The 19,968-nt window shown below is 38.0% G+C and overlaps 1 protein-coding gene across 3 annotated transcripts in view; it reads left to right on the top strand.

Moving 5' to 3' along the window:
* The window catches only part of LNPEP (leucyl and cystinyl aminopeptidase), a 107,584-nt gene that overhangs the window by 32,251 nt on the left and 55,365 nt on the right, over positions 1-19,968 (top strand). For all 3 annotated transcript variants that reach the window (XM_050795384.1, XM_050795383.1, XM_050795382.1), the window contains exon 2: positions 16,889-17,729. In XM_050795384.1, coding sequence (XP_050651341.1) covers positions 16,912-17,729 — 818 coding nt within the window. In that variant the 5' untranslated portion in view covers positions 16,889-16,911. The remainder of the gene's footprint in view (positions 1-16,888; positions 17,730-19,968) is intronic.

Genomic DNA, 19,968 nt, shown 5'->3' with positions numbered 1-19,968 from the left:
GACTTCATAAATATAACGCAGTAGAGAATTTGAAAGTGATGGAGGCGAAGTGTGGTGGCTCACACCTGTAATTCAAGCACTTTGGGAGGCAGAAGTGGGAGGATTGCATGAGACCATGAGTTTAATACCAGCCTGGGCAATATAGTAATACCCTATCTCTACAAAATTTTTTTTAAAAAATTAGCTTGGTATGGTGGCACATGCCTGTAGTCTCACCTAGTCAGGAGGATTGCTTGAGCCTGGGAGTTTGAAGTTGCAGTGAGCTATAATTGTGCCATTGCACTCTAACCTGGGTGACAGAGTGAGACTCTGTCTTATATATGTGTGTGTGTGTGTGTGTGTGTGTAGTGAAGAGAAACCTGGCCCTACCAGTGATGGAGTCCTGGCTTTACCACTTAGTATATGTTGGAACCTCAGTTTTCTCAAAGGTAAAATGGGGATAATAACTGCCCTGTCTACTTATATTATCATAGGAGTCAAATAAGATATGTGGGTCACAACACTTTGCAAACTATGAAGTGCTTTATTAATAAAGAGCTCATTGCTATTAAATAATTAGGGTAGAAGCTTCAAAATCATAAGACAATAAACATGTCTTTAACTTTTCAGCAAAGCACACTAGTCTTTCTCTTTAAGATTCATTAGCATAATTTCCCCCCTCATGCCTTAAAAATGATGTTTCATTATCATTCACAGAACATATTAATAGGTAAATTCTTAAAATATGAAGAGTCCAGAAACCTCATTTTGCCTTTAATACCAAAAATACCAAATTACTTGGGTAAGCAACAATACTGGCCTCTTGATGTCTTTTAGGGTCAGCTGGAGCAATGTCCCTGGAGAACCCTCAGGTATAGTGGAACTTTAGATATTATCTATTTCACAGAGATTTTGACACACAGATTTTACATTTTAAGTCATCTAATTTCTAAGCCATTTGTCAAATGACTGCCTTATATAAAAACACTATAACTGCTCCCAAAACATCCCTAAGAATTAAGTGTCATTAAAGGCCATGTTCATGTCCTATACTGCATTTACACAATAAAACTCAACATACTGGATGACAGCTAGCCTGGCTATTATTGTTATTATTATTATTGTTATTATTATTATTATTATTTGGTAGAAACTGGATCTCATTGTGTTATCCAGGGTGGTCTTAAAACTCTTGGCCTCAAGTGATTCTCCTGCCTCAGCCTCCCAAAGTGCTGAGATTACAGGTGTGAACCACTGTGCCTGGCCTCTTCACTATATTTTATGTCTTCTAAACCATAATTGACTTGAATTATCAACCAGCTTTGAGGAAAGAAGGGGAAATGTAGTAAGTGTTCTCAAGAATCAGTGTCTGGTAGAACTGAAAGGCAGTGACTCAGATCCCATAATCACTGAAGTACTACTAAGTCCTCCTGATTTAAGATCCAGCCCCACAGCAGGTATTAGAAGGACTTTGTTAACCTTATAGACAATGTATGAATTTTATCTAATTCCAAGCCTCCAGTAAACCTGGGTTCAGCCCTTGAAGAGTTTATGCATGGACATGGAGGTAATTTTCATTAATACTTCATTTTAATGTATTAGATTATTGCTACTTTCATTTCAACATTTATGGCAGGTTTCTTCCCTGCTAGGCACCAAGAATAAAAAGATGAATGAGGTTACAAACCTCTCCTTGGAGGAATTATTCGTATTTGAAGCAAAATTTGTAATTGCAGTTTACTTACACAGAAATTCTTTTTTTCTACAGGATAGACTGGGCCTTGAGAGTTTTCTAAACCGTCTTTTGTCAACTTCTAATTCTTTAGCAGCACAAAGTTACCAGGATTGAAATGTATCCATTATTCTAGACAAGTAAATGTAGAGCAGGTTTTGGAACTCAATATTTCATCCTAAATGTGAAAGACTGTATAGGCAAATAGTGTGCATAATTTCCTTTTTCCAGGGTTGAGAGGCTGCCAGTGGTGTGTAGTGTGGAGAGAGTGAAGTGACTCATAATTCTGGAATGATTATTTTGATCTCCTCTTGTAGCCTCTGTAGAATACTGGCAGGGCAACCAGCATAATTAACACTACACAGTCTAATTATAAACAAAACTCTATGTACAGTGGCTACCAAGAAGCAAGCCTGTACTGGATAATCCCCCAAGTTGGCAGGATTACTTTTAGAATGATGATTAGATAGTGTCATTTACTATAAATCAAGTTGCTTTTCTTTGATTGTCCAGGGACTTACCATGGGGGGAAAAGTGAATACAATAATATTTGCGGAAGTCTTCTGGGTTATTTTTTTCAGGGCCCATTTAAGCATTTCTTTATTGCAGTTCTTATAACCTTTTTGTCTTAAGAGAACATTTGTACATCTTACTATGTATGGCGTACTATTTTAGGGAGAATAGGAAAATTGGTCAGAGTAAGACATTTGTTCCAATAATAGTTGGATTGGTTTTTTTAAAGGTAAAAGAAACTAGGAATTTGAAAACATTACATTGGACTGGTATAATAAATAAAGAGGGAGAAAAAAAAGCCTATGGGCTGCAGAGAAGAGGATGGGATAAGGGGATAAAGTGACTATAGCTGCTGTATGTGCTTGAGAGAAACCAAGATGTTTGTAACATGTGTATGGTCTCACATACTGGTCAGAAGCAGAGCAGGCACTGTTTATGATTGTATGTGCTTTAGGTATTTGTGGAAGCATGGCTAAGAGCTGAGGACCAATTTAGTTTGTTTATATATAGGGCTACTCGGTCTCTTAGATTTAGGAAAAAGATGCTAGCTGTGGAGATTTGTTTCACATAGCTGTGACCTGAACTACTGCAGAATGGTTATATTTATGCAAAATGAGCCTCAGAATTGTGATTACCTCAAATGAAGTTAAGAATTTTAAATCAGATGCTTCAAAATGAGGGCTTTTTTTCCTATCCAGAAAAACTCAGTTAACATTTTAAGTGGACACTTAAAAGGAGTTTCCCTTTTTAAGAAAGAAGTACAGAAATCCAAATACAAAAATGGATGTTAAGTCGTTTTTTGCTTAAGAATGCTTTTTTTTTTCCTTTTTTAACTTTTGATGAGCTCATAAGAAGTTTCTTTTAAAAGTTCTTTAGTTCATTTTAAATATTTGGATTTACAAAGAAAATTTCCCTAGCTTTTTACTTGAAAGGAGGGGGAGAACATATTGTATTTTCTAAATTTGGGCATAACTAGTATTATTACTGGCTAAATGATTTTGTGTTTGCCAGATATTCTTGAAAGAGAGACAGATGTAAGACAGCTGGGCTTGTTAAAAGATCTCTATCTTTAGCCTGTGACCAAGTTCTGATTTGTCCCTTTAAATTACCTAACTGGACTTTTGAGAAGTGAAAAATTGGTTTTGGAGATGCACCAGGACATGATACATGTGGACTTTTGGGCCAGTTTCTAGGAGAATATGAGTTAGAGCCGCCCACACTACTTTCCTGCCCTCTAGCAGCATTTTTTGCATTATTTTTCAGTTGTTTATCTGGTTTCTGTTTTGTTGATTTTTTTTCCTGTTTTTTTTTTATTATTTTTTCTACTTAGGTTTAATTTGGTATTATTTTCTAGGTTCTTGGGTGGAAATATCATTAATTTTTTTTCTTCTTCTTCTTCTTATTATTATTATACTTTAAGTTCTAGGGTACATGTGCACAACATGCAGGTTTGCTACATACGTATACATGGGCCATGTTGGTGTGCTGCACCCATTAACTCGTCATTTACATTAGGTATATCTCCTAATGCTATCCCTCCCCCCACCCCCTCCCCACAATAGGACCCGGTGTGTGATGTTCCCCTTCCCGAGTCCAAGTGATCTCATTGTTCAATTCCTACCCATGAGTGAGAACATGCGGTATTTGGTTTTCTGTTCTTGTGATAGTTTGCTGAGAATGATGGTTTCCAGCTGCATCCATGTCCCTACAAAGGACATGAACTCATCCTTTTTGATGGCTGCATAGTATTCCATGGTGTACATGTGCCACATTTTCTTAATCCAGTCTGTCACTGATGGACATTTGGGTTGATTCCAAGTCTTTGCTATTGTGAATAGTGCCGCAATAAACATACGTGTGCATGTGTCTTTATAGCAGCATGACTTATAATCCTTTGGGTATATACCCAGTAATGGGATGGCTGGGTCAAATGGTATTTCTAGTTCTAGATCCTTGAGGAATCGCCACACTGTTTTCCACAGTGGCTGAACTAGTTTACAGTCCCACCAACAATGTAAAAGTGTTCTGTTTCTCCACATCCTCTCCAGCACCTGTTGTTTCCTGATTTTTTAATGATTGCCATTCTAACTGGTGTGAGATGGTATCTCATTGTGGTTTGGATTTGCATATCTCTGATGGCGAGTGATGATGAGCATTTTTTCATGTGTCTGTTGGCTGTATGAATGTCTTCTTTTGAGAAGTGTCTGTTCATATCCTTTGCCCACTTTTTGATGGGGTTGTTTGTTTTTTTCTTGTAAATTTGATTGAGTTCTTTATAGGTTCTGGATATTAGCCCTTTGTCAGATGAGCAGATTGCAAAAATTTTCTCCCATTCGGTAAGTTGCCTGTTCACTCTGATGGTAGCTTCTTTTGCTGTGCAGAAACTCTTTAGTTTAATTAGATCCCATTTGTCAATTTTGGCTTTTGTTGCCAAGGACTTACTTTATGAATCTGGGTGCTCCTGTACTGGGCGCATATGTATTTAGGATAGTTAGTTCTTCCTGGTGAATTGATCCCTTTACCATTATGTAATGGCCTTCTTTGTCTCTTTTGATCTTTGATGGTTTAAACTCTGTTTTGTCAGAGACTAGGATTGCAACCCCTGCTTTTTTGTGTTTGTTTTCCATTTGCTTGGTAGATTTTCCTCCATTCCTTTGTTTTGAGCCTATGTGTGTCTCTGCGTGTGAGATGGGTCTCCTGAATACAGCAAACTGATGGGTCTTGACTCTTTATCCGGTTTGTCACTCTGTGTCTTTTAATTGGACCATTTAGTCCATTTACATTTAAGGTTAATATTGTTATGTGTGAACTTGGTCCTGTCATTATGATATTAGCTGGTTATTTTGCTCGTTAGTTGATGCAGTTTCTTCCTAGCATCGATGGACTTTACATTTTGGCATATTTTTGCAATGGCTGGTACCTGTTGTTCCTTTCCATGTTTAGTGCTTCCTTCAGGATGTCTTATAGGGCAGGCCTGGTGGTGACAAAATCTCTCAGCATTTGCTTGTCTGTAAAGGATTTTATTTCTCCTTCACTTATGAAACTTAGTTTGGCTGGATATGAAATTCTGAGTTGAAAATTCTTTTCTTTAAGAATATTGAATATTGGCCCCCACTCTCTTCTGGCTTGGAGAGTTTCTGCCGAGAGATCTGCTATTAGTCTGATGGACTTCCCTTTGTGTGTAACCTGACCTTTCTCTCTGACTGCCCTTAACAGTTTTTCCTTCATTTCACCTTTGGTGAATCTGACAATTATGTGTCTTGGAGTTGCTCTTCTCGAGGAGTATCTTTGTGGCGTTCTCTGTATTTCCTGAATTTGAATGTTGGCCTGCCTTACTAGGTTGAGGAAGTTCTCCTGGCTGATATCCTGAAGAGTGTTTTCCAACTTGGTTCCATTTTCCCCGTCACTTTCAGGCACACCAATCAGACGTAGATTTGGTCTTTTTCACATAATCCCATATTTCTTGGAGGCTTTGTTCATTTCTTTGTACTCTTTTTTCTCTACACTTCTTGCTTCATTTCATTCATTTGATCTTCAATTGCTGATACTCTTCTTCCAGTTGATCGAGTCAGTTACTGAAGCTTGTGCATTTGTCACGTAGTTCTTGTGTTATGGTTTTTATCTCTATCAGTTCTTTTAAGGACTTCTCTACATTGGTTATTCTAGTTAGCCATTCGTCAAATCTTTTTTCAAGGTTTTTAGTTTCTTTGTGCTGGTTACATAGTTCCTCCTTTAGCTCTGAGAAGTTTGATCGACTGAAGCCTTCTTCTCTCAACTGGTCAAAGTCATTCTCCATCCAGCTTTGTTCTGTTGCTGGCGATGAGCTACGTTCCTTTGGAAGGGGAGATGCATTCTCATTTTTTGAATTTCCAGCTTTTCTGCACTGGTTTTTCCCCATATTTGTGGTTTTATCTGCCTTTGGTCTTTGATGATGGTGATGTACTGATGGGGTTTTGGTATGGGTGTCCTTTCTGTTTGTTAGTTTTCCTTCTAACAGTCAGGACCCTCAGCTGCAGGTCTGTTGGAGTTTGCTTGAGGTCCACTCCAGACCCTGTTTGCCTGGGTATCAGCAGCGGAGGCTGCAGAAGATAGAATATTGCTGAACAACAAGTGTTGCTGTCTGATTCTTGGTCTGGAAGCTTCATCTCAGGGGTGTACCCAGCCTTGTGAGGTGTGAGGTGTCGGTCTGCACCTAGTGGGGGGATGTCTCCCAGTTGGTCTACTCAGGGGTCAGGGAACCACTTGAGCAGGCAGTCTGTCCATTCTCAGATCTCAATCTCCATGCTGGGAGATCCACTGCTCTCTTCAAAGCTGTCAGACAGGGACATTTGCCTCTGCTGAGGTTTCTGCTGCTTTTTGTTTAGCTATGCCCTGTCCCCAGAGTGGAGTCCACAGAGGCAGGCAGGCAGGCCTCTTTGAGCTGTGGTGAGCTCCACCCAATCCGAGCTTCCCAGTGGCTTTGTTTACCTACTTAAGCCTCAGCAATGGCGGGCGCCCCTCCCCCAACCTCACTGCTGCTTTGCAATTAGATCTCAGACTGCTGTACTAGCAATGAGGGAGGCTCCATGGGCGTGGGACCCTCTGGGCCATGTGGGATATAATCTGGTGTGCTGTTTGCTAAGACCCTTGGTAAAGCTAAGTATTAGGGTAGGAGTTACCCAATTTTCCAGGTGTTGTGTGTCTCAATTTCCTTTGGCTAGGAAAAGGAATTCCCTTCCCCCTTGCGCTTCCCAGGTGAGGTGATGCCTTGCCCTGCTTCAGCTCTCGCTGGTCAGGCTGCACCTGCAGACCAGCACCAACTGTCCGACACACCCCAGTGAGACGAACCCAGTACCTCAATTGAAAATGCAGAAATCACCTATCTTCTGTGTCGCTCATGCTGGGAGCTGGAGGCTGGAGCTGTTCCTATTAGGCCATCTTGGGTGCACCCCCCCCCCCAAATATCATTAATTTTAAACCTTTTCCCACTATAGGCATTTAAAGCAATAAATTTTCTTGAATTTTGATATATTATGTTTTTATTATTATTTATTTCAAATATTTAATAAATTCCTTGTGGTTTCTTCTTTGACTCATAGAATGATTTAAAGTCTTTTTTTTTATTTTCCAAATATCTAGGGATTGTCTACCTAATTTACTAATTGATTTTTTAATTGTTTGCATTGTGTTTAGAGAACAAAGTCTCTAAAAAACATATTTCAGTCTTTTGAAGTTGAGTGTGATTTATTTTATTTTATTTTGCTTTATTGCATCTTGGTGAACGTTTCATATGTATTTCTGCAGTTGTTAGATTTAATGTTCCGTGAATGTCAGGTCAAATTAATTAATAGTATTGTTCCGAACTTCCGTGACCTTACTTATTTGTTGTTTGTTTGTTCCATCAATTATGAAGAGAAAGGATATGGTTGTGGATGTTTTTGTTTGTTCTGTTCTTCATAAAAAACTTCTGTTTGAAACACTGTTATTAGGTATACATATTTAAGATTGATATCCTGCTGAACTTCTCCTTTTATCATAATAAAATATTCTTCTACTTTGTTAATCTACTTGTGTCTAAATTTAAAATACATCTCTTACAGAGAGTGTATATAGTGGTTTCTTGCTGTTTTTTCCCCATTGTGACAGCCTCTGTTATAATGTTTAATCCATTTACAGATAATGCATAGGTCGGGTTTAAGTCTACCATGTTGCCACTGTTTTCATTTGTTCGTTTTGTTTTTGTTTCTCTGTTTCTCCTTTATTCCTTTTTTTGGATTAAGTGGTCAATTTTAGTATTTCATTTTATTTTCTCTATTTGATTTGTAACTAGGCATCTTTTTAAAATCACTTTTTCAGTGTTTCTTCTAGGGTTAATAATATGCATCATTAACTTATTTAAGTCTGTGTATAGTCAGTATTGTACCATTTCACATTCTATACATGACCCTTCTTCCTTTCTGCCTAATTACTCTTACTCAACTTCTGTATTCTTTGTGCTTTTGTTGTATCTTTTTTTTTTTTAAGCATACAGTTTTTAAAGATAGTCTTTTACGGAAATTATAAGAAGAATAAAGAATGTATACTTTTATTTTAACATGTATTATTTCTGGTATTCTCTCCTTCCTGAAGATCTGAGTTTCCGTCTGGTAGTATTTCCCTTCATCCTGAAGAAACTCCTTTAAAATTTCTTGTAGTGTACATCTGCTTGAGGAAAATGTGTTCTAAATGAATTCTGTAAGCTATCATTTATCCGAAAATGTCTTTTATTCTTGATTTTGAAGCATATTTTCACTGCATGTGCAAAGTTGAGTTGAGAATTTTCTTTGTCTTCCAACTCTTTAAAAATGCACTGTCATCTTCAGGCCTCCACCATTGACATGAGAAGTTAGTGTTTGTACTGTTGTTCATCTGTATGTAACATTGTTTCCAGGCTCTCTTAAAGGTTTTCTTTTTATCTTTAGTTTTAAGCAGTTTTGACCATGATGTGCTTAAGACATTATTATTTGTGTGTGTGTGTGTGTGTGTGTGTGTGTGTGTGTGTGTGTGTATTTATCTTTTTGGGGGTTTGCTGAACGTTTTGGATCTGGTAAGTGGTGTTTTTCATCAAACTTAATAAAATTTTAACTATTATTTCTTCAGATATTTTCTTCTGCCGCATTCTCATACTCTTCTTCTGTGGCTCCTGTTAGACACGTTAGACTGACTGATACTGTCCCCCAGATCCCTGATGCTGTGTTTACTTTTCTTCAATCCTTTGTCTCGTTGTTCTTCAAATTGGTAATTTCTAATGATCTGTCAAGTTTATGGACTCTTTCTTCTGCTGTCTCCAATCTGCCATTAAGTCCATTTAGTAACTTTTTCATTATTGAACCTTTGTGTCCTAGAATTTTCTTTTTTCCCTCCCATTTAGTTCTTTTTTAGTCTTGATTTCCCTGCTGAGAGTCTCATCTATTCACATATTCTCAATTTTTCCTTTTTAAAATACATCTTCCTGCTTAACGATGGGGATACAATTGAAAAATAATAAAACACATCTTCTTCGGGGATTCTTTTTTATTTATAATAGCTACTCTAAAGACTCGCTAAATGCAATCAAATATCTGGACCACCTTAAGATTGCTTTCTAATAATTCTATTTACTTAGGGTTCACATTTTCTTGTTTCATTAAATGTCTAGTAATTTTTTATTACATATTGAATAGTGTCAATGACACATTGTAGAGATGCTGAATTAAAAAAAAAACAACTGTAAAATGTTGATTTTTCTCGCTCTGTCTCTGTAGACAGCTTAGTTACTGGCTGATCACCTTGTGTAGGCTTGTTTTTGAAGTTTTTAGGGCAGATCTGTGGAAAGCCTAAGGTGTTTCTCAGGCTCCTCTAACTTAGTAGGACTCATCCTTAAATACTTTTTCCCCTGTGAATTTTATTAGGGCTTGGTTTTAGGCTTTGTTAGTATGGATCTAGAGTAGGCCTTATTCTAGGGTAGCACTTTTACTTCTACACTGAGGCCTTTCTAGTGCTTCAAGCTGATGCCTAGGGTGTTATGAGTTCTCTTTGCTCTGACTGGGTTGACCTGCCACTGCTTTCCTGCACTGCTTGACCTCTAGTATTTCTGTTCTGTCTTAACCTTATTGCAGCCACTTTCTTCTATGCCCCAAGTTCTGAATTGGCTAAGGACTCTCAGAAAACCTCGTACAAACCTCCATGACTCCCCTCTGCACATGCCCCCCTTCACCAGCACTGCTCTACTTAGACCCTAGCTTGGCAGACTACAGTTGGGAAATTGTCCCCAGACAGAGAACCAGAGTTATTGTGGGCCCACCTGTTCCTTCACTCAGAGGTCACACTCTGTTAGCGAGTATGTGCAAACAGGTGTATCATTTTATCTAGTTTAATAGTTGTTTATGAGAGGAATGATAATCTGGTACCAATTACTCTGTCATATGGAAAGTTGAAATCTCTCCCAGTATGCTTATGGACTGAATCATTGCTCTCTGATCTTCTTGCCTCCCACCCTCAGTCATCCATTTACTTTTCTCTTCACAAGGGAGACAAAGTCAGGGTGAGGGACAGCAGAAGACAGACCTTACTTGGATCTTCTCCTATGTCATGACCTTGGGCTTCTGAACTGGAAAATTAAAGGTGGTGTGAAAAAGCACAGTATACTAGGGGTAAAATAGTAATGCATGCAGGACTTTCCATGTTCGTATTTTATGCCACTGCTTATACATTGAGGTGTTATACAAACAGGTGTCAGGGAAAGGGACGACTTAGATACATCTTCAAAACTTGTTTGCTGTTAATGACTGCCCTTCAGATTCTGGTGAGATAAGATACACCTAAACTTGTAACTTCTCATGAGCACTGTCATGAACAGGAAGAGATTTTCTTTGAGTATGGGTTTAGTGGGGGTTGGGTAATGTTTTGTCCATCTGGACCTACCCAGAAAAAAAAATCACGTTATTTTTGTTCTAAATTCTAGTGTTTTTCTTTTTAAGCCTGAACTTAAAAAAAAAATGGTATTTTTTTTGATAGAAGAGGATTCTCATTAGGGAAATAGTTTATGTGATACTTAGTCATCACTTTGGAAATTTATCTAGAAAGTATTGTAAGTGCTGTACCATACTTGGAGCTTATAGTTCTATATAAATATGTCATAGGGGCCTCAGAAGAACATTAGACTTTTTTTTTCCTTGTTACTATTCCCTAAAAAATACAGTATAACAACTGTTTATATAGCATTTACAATGGATTAGATATTATAAGTAGTCTAGAGATGATTTAAAGTATGTGGGAGGATATGCAAAGATTAGATGCAAATATTACAGCATTCTATAGAAGGGACTTGAGCATTTCTGGATTTTGGTTTCACAGGGAGCTCTGGAATGAATCCCCCACAGATACCTAGGGACAGCTGTTAAATTTTCTCTGAAAATGTGATGGCAGCTTAAAGCTTTAATCCTTTTAAAGTCTGTGAGAAGTTTGCTTCTTTTAGTTCAAGTTGCTGTTAATGTTGTTTGTCATGGCTTCACTTTTTGTCCTGTTTTCTAAATTGTACCCCTCAGTTGATGACTTGTTGTCTTGCCGGTAGCCTCTATGCACTGTACAGTTGGCTTCTTACCACATCCTCCCTATATGTTTAACCCTGCCTAACAATCTGCTTTCTCTACCTTTTATAAACATTTTATTTAACTTGTATTGTGGTAAAATACACATAACACTTCTTTTAGACCTGGGCTGGTAAGAACTGCTAAAGATGTTTTTTAGAGATTTGTGGTATGACAGATTCCACTGGGATTTCTGACCTTCTCAGTCATGCTTGTCTTGGGGTCACCACTCCTTGGCCCTCTCCCATGGCACCTGTCCCTCATTCTGCTCAAGCCCCTATGCCTTCCCAACAACTTGCCTTTAGCTCTGGGCAGATGTCCTTGCTTGCACTCATCACAGAGAACCGGAAGGCTCGCTGCTGTTTTGTGCTCATGCACATGCCTCTTCTCTGTCGTCACCTGCTGTCCTCCAGGCTTGGAGGAAGAGGACCTAGCTCCCATTATAATGGGTTTCTTGTACGCTCTCCCTATCCCTCTGGATGCTATGCTAGCATTTTCCCTCCCCTACTCCTCCACCTCCACATTTCATCTTTCTTTTCCTTTCCTGCAGAAATACGTGCCCAAGTTGTTCCCATCTTAAACACAGGTACATGAAAAACAAGGATTTAAGTTTTCTCTATACCACATTTTCCTTTAGTTTATCCCTATGTTTTTTCCTTGATAAACAACTACATACCTTGAAAGAATAGTATGCAGCCCTTGTTTTCTTTCGTTAACTTTCCATTTCTTCTTTGGGCCCCTGGAATCAGGTTTCTACTCTCACTATTAAAGTCACTGGTTCCCTGGTTGCCAAATGTAAGGGCCTCTCTAGGCCTCATTTTACTTGACCTTTCTAAAATATTTAATGCTGGCCACTTTCATCTTTATGAAATCCTGCTTTGGTTTCTGGGATGTCACTCTCTGATATTCCTACCTTTGGTCCATTCCTTCTTCTTTGCTGTCCTTCTTCCTCTGGCCACCCAGCTCTTAAATGCTGATCCTCCCTGACTCATCTCCCTTTTGATAGTCTCATTTATCTGCATGGATTTAATGACCATATCTACACAGGTGATTCGGAAACCTGAATCCTCCACCCAGATCACTCCTTTGAGCTCTAAACCCACATAACACAATCCTTTTAACAATTCTACAAAATAGTACTGTTTCCCACATTTATAGATGAGGAAATTGAGGATAAGACAGGTAACGTGTTTGAGATCAGTCAGTGGAAAAGCCAGGATTTTAACCTCTATCTAAAATCAGGCCTTTAACTCTGTTAATCAAACATCTCCACCCGGTTATCTGACAGATCCATCAAATATATGATATCCTACACTGAATGCCATCTCATAATCCTGTTCTCCTTCCTTGCCTCAAAAATAATTAAAAAATGTGAAAGCCTATATTTCAATCTCAGTGAATGACATTCCTTCTTTTCAGTTATACAAGTTGGAATGTAAAGGGAATTGACATAGACTTTTCTCTGTCTCCTACCCTGCAGGTCCATCTAGCCCAAGGGAATATCAGTTCTTGTGCATCTACTTTTTTAATGTGGCTTGTAATCATACCCTCCTCCTTATTCCCACTGCTACTGACATAGTTAAGAACTTTATCTTGACTGTTATTGCCATTATAGTGACAGTCTAACTCACTCAGTGCAACTGGTTACAGGCAGAGCCCAGTGTCACAGTGACAGCCTAAGTCTCACATTATCTGAGCTGAAGAACCAGGGTTTATTGTTTTTGTTTTTTTAATTTTTAATCTGTTGCAGAAATTTTGTAGCATATAAAAATTAATTAGAAAAATGAAATGAAAAAAGACATACAAAATAGCTCAGTTTTAAACATTATTAAATTCAACACACATAAAAATTACTCTGTCAAATTGTCATAAAAGTTTTTGGGTACTAATAGTCTATGTATATCCTGTCCCAGATGGGTCACACTTTTGCACATTGGCACTGGTCCACAGACAACATTGAGGAGTGCTAGTTCACAGTATCTGATGAAAAGAAATGTCTTCAGTTCTCTTAGATTATAACCACATGGGCCTATGTTATTTAAAACTGAAACATTTCAGCTAGAAGGTTCTTTGCTTTGGCTTATAGATAGCTTATGTATACGGATTTAAGAGGTTTTAGAAAATTCCCTGTTTCTTTAGGATCCCTTCTTTCAGTGGGAATAAATCCCATTGATCAAGGGGTAATCATGTGTTACATTACAATTTAATGCCAAAATCAAAGTGTACTGACTTAAGAATCAAATCAACATTTTCTTTTTTTTTTTTTTTTTTTTTTTTTTTTTTTTTTGAGACGGAGTCGCGCTGTGTCGCCCAGGCTGGAGTGCAGTGGCCGGATCTCGGCTCACTGCAAGCTCCACCTCCCAGGTTCATGCCATTCTCCCGCCTCAGCCTCCCGAGTAGCTGGGACTACAGGCACCCGCCACCACGCCCGGCTAGTTTTTTGTATTTTTAGTAGAGACGGGGTTTCACCATGTTAGCCAGGATGGTCTCGAACTCCTGACCTCGTGATCCACCCGCCTCGGCCTCCCAAAGTGCTGGGATTACAGGCTTGAGCCACCACGCCCGGCCTAATCAACATTTTCTTAAATAGGCTTGAAGTACCTTCATGGATCTTCATGGGATACCTGTAATAAAAGTGATTTTCCCTGATTTGATATATTTAACTTGATATGATTGTGCATACCAGAAACAAAAAAAAACCTGTGCTTCCATTGCACAGTAAAATACAGCAAATGGGTTGATGTGATCTCCATTTCTGAAAGATTAAAATTCTACGTAGGTATTATTCTGACTGGGAGTGAAATAATAAAAGTAAGTTATTTGGATTTAGCAGGCATCTGACTAAGCCCTTGTCAGAAGATTTGAAATTAATGACATGCAGACAGGAGATGCCAAATGGTCAAACTGTGGAATATCTCTTGGCTTTAAATGTCTTGGCTGAAGAATAAAAAAAAAACCCAGCAACAAAGTTATAAGGGGATGGAATTGAGAGATGGGAATAAATATTAAGCTGAGATTGTACCTGGAGTTAGTTTAGAAATATCATAAATAAAACCATACTGTGCAGAACCCATTGTTGTCTGTATTAGGCCTGACACAGAACAAAACACATGGGGTGAATGCCTGAGAGCATAATCTTCCCATGTGTAGTAAAGAAAAGTCAAAAAAGGCCTTTTTAGACATTTTTAAATTAAAAAAAAAAAATTAAGCTAGTCTACAGCACTGTGCGAGGCACTGAAAAACTACTACAGAAACTTTCTAATCATTAAACGTTTTAAAAGCAATTTTAAAAATTGAATACAGCAATATTTGCTCTGTTAATGTGTATGACCCCAAACACTATTAACTATCAAAACAAAACATACTTTTTTTTTTTTTTTTACAAGAAATTGGGGCACTATAGGAAGTTTGGGAGATTATATTCCCAAAAGCAGGATGTTAGAACCCTTCTTCTTTCATAGTAGATGGGTAGATGGCAGATTGCTAAACTCGTACCTAGAAAATGATTAAAAGTTTTATTCGAATAAAAATTTTAAAGTAGCATAACTTGTACAAAGTTCAGGTTGGAGAGGAGTCAGGAAAAGGCAACCTCATTGTGATCCATATGCTCCCCAAAGCAGAAATGGGTGAGGTGAAATGAAAAGAAAGTTTATTTTTTAAAGGTAATAAAAACAAAGGAAAAACAAAAAAGATAACTTCTCTTAATTTATGTTGTAGCAAGTTAAGCTGAGGTATGGAATACCAGGTATTCACCAGGTGGTTGGGCATGGGAAAGGGAGATGATGACACTGCAGGCAGAGGAAACAAAAGAAAAAAAGACATGTGGAGGATGGTGTGGAATAGCTGCCTGACCTGTGCTCAAAATAGTAACCAGTTTGGGGTGGCCAGAGCATACCCAGGAATGGTATGGTTAGTGCTGGCTGGGATCTGACCATGGAAGATGCTTATACCAGTGCCTCTCAAACTTAAGTGCACCTGAGGATTTGTTAAAATTCGTACTCTAGGAGGAGACTTCAGAGGCTGCGTTTCTAACAAGCTGCAATGTGATGCAAATGCCGCAGGGTCACGGGCCACACTGAGCAGCAAAACTGCAAATGTTACCCTAATACTTATCAGTGATTCGTTTTATGGATGAAGAGTTGTCACCATTACAGTGTTTGTTGAATAGCACAAAATACATAGCATTTATCTTAAGCTAGATATTCAGTAGTTTTTTGTAAGCTTTGCTCTCCTGATGGTGAAATAATACTCTTAGCAACTTCATTGCCAGGTATTAAATAAATAATTCAGGGCTCTCATCTTTTATTGAATTAGTTTGGGTAGAGGGATGCAATATAATAATGAAAAGAATGTAAACTTTTGAATCAGATTTTTAGACCTGGGCTTTAACATTAGTTTTATGACTAAAATAGCTGTGTGTATGACTTTATGAAAGTGAATTAATCTCTTTTTCTATTTTCTCATGTCTAAAATAGAATACTTGCCATTTTATAGGATTGTTGTAAGGGTTAGAAATGAGATGTATAAAGTGCCTTATAGGGAAGATTAGTGGAAGTTTCAATTTGATAATTTTTGAGATCCCTTAAAAACTAAAATTGTATGAATTTTTAATGAAGAAAATTCAATGATCTAATCCTAGGAAGTACTGATATATGGGGGATTATCTACCCTTCTACTTCTAGAGTCTTTTTTCTCAGTGATTTTGGCAAATCGGATGGTGTGGTTTGTTGTAGTTTGTAAAAGCTCCCACTGAGATCCACTAACACTCATGGTGTGCAGTATGGTTGTTTCCCATGGAAATATGTTTTACTACTGAAAGCCATGGAAGCATGAAAAACAGATTGAATTATAATTTTATCTGACTTTTATTGTCTTTTGGTCTTTTTAAAAATTATTTCTTGCTTATGGAAATTTCCTATGTAATTTGTTGCTTCCCATTTGCTGTGGGACAGAAACATTCCTCTTTCAGGGGAAAACAATAACCCATCCTGTTGCTTAGCCACACTCAGTCTTAGAGATGGGCATACCAGCTTGTGGTGCTCCCTAGGGAGAATGAGACTCAGGGACGAGACCCACAAGTACTTTGGAAGCAGGTCTGAGGCCTGCTGGACAGAAATTCTGGGATCCCAGTGCCCAGACACTAGAAGGGGAAGCATGGACTCTAGGTGGGCACATCCCTTTAATCCTACTAACTTCTGGCCTGGTGGGGACAGATGTAGTCAGAGGAACGCCAAAACAGGGCCCTCTCAAGGCCAGGGCAGGGTCCCAGGTTGTGGGGCAGGAGTATATTAAGGAAATTACTATATTATCTCAGATATCTTTTTAAAAATATAATAGCCTGTTTATTTAACTTTCTTGTTTCATAACTGATATACTTTTATTTATGTTTTGGTTTTTAATGAATGACTCAATAATAGCATAAACATCTTATTTAATTCAGTAGCTCTAAGATGGAAATAAGTCTTAGTGACTGAAAAAAAATTCTTACTTTAAATGTGGTCTAGCTAGAAGACATGTTATTAATATTATGAGCTTTTTTTTTCTGACTCTGCTTTGTTTTTATGGTTTGGTTTTTTAGATCGGCTTCAGCTCCCCAGGAATATGATTGAAAACAGCATGTTTGAGGAAGAACCAGATGTGGTGGATTTAGCCAAAGAGCCTTGTTTACATCCTCTAGAGCCTGATGAGGTGGAATATGAGCCCCGGGGTTCCCGACTGCTGGTGCGGGGTCTTGGTGAGCATGAGATGGACGAGGATGAAGAGGATTATGAGTCATCAGCAAAGTTGCTGGGCATGTCCTTCATGAATAGAAGCTCAGGCCTTCGGAACAGTGCAGCTGGTTACAGGCAGAGCTCAGACGGGGCTTGTTCAGTACCCTCTGCAAGGACCATGGTGGTCTGTGCTTTTGTCGTTGTGGTTGCTGCTTCTGTAATCATGGTGATTTACTTACTACCCAGATGTACCTTTACCAAAGAAGGCTGCCATAAAAAAAACCAATCAATTGGACTAATTCAGCCAATTGCAACAAATGGGAAATTGTTTCCATGGGCACAAATCAGGCTTCCCACTGCCATTGTGCCACTACGCTATGAACTCAACCTACACCCGAACCTAACCTCGATGACATTCAGGGGTTCTGTGACAATTTCGGTTCAGGCTCTTCAGGTCACATGGAATATCATTCTTCATAGCACAGGTCATAATATTTCAAGAGTGACCTTTATGTCAGCCGTTTCAAGCCAAGAAAAACAAGTTGAGATCCTGGAATATCCATATCATGAACAGATCGCCATTGTTGCCCCTGAAGCCCTTCTAGCAGGGCACAATTATACGTTGAAGATAGAGTTCTCGGCAAATATATCTAGTTCTTACTATGGGTTTTATGGCTTCTCCTACACAGATGAAAGTAATGAGAAAAAGTATGTAGCCCTCTTAAATGGTTCTGGTTTTACGTTCTGATAACTTCTGCAATATAGATCCCTTTGCCCACACCAGAGACACGAATTGTGATTTTTTTTTTTTAATTTAGAAAGTTATATACAAAATAGTAGAATGGTGATTTAGAAGAATATATTATCTCTCTTAGTCAAAGCCTTGAGCATATATCATGGTGGGGTGGAGATAGGGGTGTGCTGGTAGAAAAGGATGGATAAAGATTATATCCCAAAAAACTTGTTATCTTGAGGTTTTCACTTTTTTTTTTTTTTTTTTTTTTTTGAGACGGAGTCTCGCTGTGTGGCCCAGGCTGGAGTGCAGTGGCCGGATCTCAGCTCACTGAAAGCTCCGCCTCCCGGGTTCACGCCATTCTCCTACCTCAGCCTCCCGAGTAGCTGGGACTACAGGCGCCCGCCACCTCGCCCGGCTAGTTTTTTGTATTTTTTTAGTAGAGAGGGGGTTTCACCGTGTTAGCCAGGATGGTCTTGATCTCCTGACCTCGTGATCCGCCCGTCTCTCTCCCAAAGTGCTGGGATTACAGGCTTGAGCCACCGTGCCATTTTTAAGATGAATCTAGTTTTCTGTCACCTCATGAAGTCTGTTGGGAAGCAGAGTAAAGAGTATGAGTTATTCTTTAAGACCTATTTTCCTAATGTGCAGAACTTTTAGGAGGTACTTAGTGAAATACAGAAAGAGGACATGAAGTGTGAAGTGTGATGTGCTTACATATATCATTTTTAATAACCTTAATCTTTCCTGGTTTATTATTTTTTAAATGTCAGTCTATTTTGGATTTCTGGTGGAAATTTTTTTTAAGGTCTAGGAGAGACTTAATTTGGTTCAGAAAAAAAGGTGAGACAAAATATAAAATTATTCAGCTCCCTATTTGGACTATATGTTTAGTACTTTAATCTTAGCATTCATAGCATGTAGTTTAAAATTCTGGGAAGATGGAGTTCACACAGTATGGAGGTTATTCTTAAGTAGCAGTGATACCAGTTGTCTTGTGCACAAAGTCCTCACTACATCTGCTTTATGCAATTGGATCATTCTCTCAATATTACTCTGTAAAACAGTATGTGAATTACTGATGCTGACCATTTGGCTAATGTATGTTGACATGTTAAGAGAAATAGTTAGAAATGAGTATTCTACATCTAAAGGAAACTTTTTGATCCTTCTTAAATGGAGAAAGAGACAAAGCAAGATCCATAATTCTATTCAGATAAATAATTTTTATTTTATTTTCCCTCTATGTAATACTTTTAAAATAAGTGGCATACTGGCCCTGCATTTCAATTCTTGCATAAGATCTAGCATTAAACACAAATGTATAATTGCAATGGGAACTTGAAAGTTCTTGCCTTTAGTTCTCCTTCTATAATGCCTATTATCCCCAGGAAATGTAAGATATACATAAAAACAATGTTCTTAGTATGCAAACAGACTTTTAGGACATTGATCCTGGAATCCTTGTACCCGTTAACTATTTAATGGGAGGAATAAATGTAGCAGAGTAAGGTGATTTTTGGTATGGCCACTTGTTGACTCTTGCCATGGGCTGGATTGAGTTGTGGAAAATGTCGGAAAAATGGAATATGTTTCTTTAAAATTAAGAGTATTATAAAACAGTATTTTATAACCTATTAAAATAAATGAGTTAGTGAAACTCTGCTATTCAAAACAAAATAAAAGTTTCAGTAAAATGAATCCCCTACATGATAGTACATCCTGATTCCAGGTAAATTTTAGATTATTTATACCTTTCAAGATGTCTGAAAACTGTAATTCAAAGCTTTTTTTTGGTCTTTCTCTCTTTTAATTTTGCTTAGTTCTGTTAGAGAAGCTTTTATACATTTTTCTTCTCTGAGGTATGATTAGAATACATATTTATACTGGTAGATAAAGTAAGTAAGGTATATATTTCTTGTTGATTGGAAAACTATTGTATGTAAATGTCAGACACCTTGCATAGACACTGCTTGTTGTAAGGGAACTTTACCTTTTTTACCCATGTGATCTAAGAGATAGAGACAATCAGTAACCTTGGAGTTAAATCTAGAAGTTGTTTATGATAGGCTTAAAGTCCTAGATAACAAACTGATGCTAAGAACTAGTAAACAAATTCAGGATAAGGATGTGTTTCAGCAGTTCCTCATTTCTAACAGGATTTAATTCAAGACTGTTTTTGATCTGGCCCTTGTTTTTTCTTTCTCGCAGTTC

Source organism: Macaca thibetana, chromosome 6 (genome assembly GCF_024542745.1).
Source record: "Macaca thibetana thibetana isolate TM-01 chromosome 6, ASM2454274v1, whole genome shotgun sequence".
Taxonomy (NCBI): domain Eukaryota; kingdom Metazoa; phylum Chordata; class Mammalia; order Primates; family Cercopithecidae; genus Macaca; species Macaca thibetana.
The sequence above is the reverse complement of the archived record's forward strand: the minus strand, read 5'-3'. Positions and strand labels throughout refer to the sequence as shown.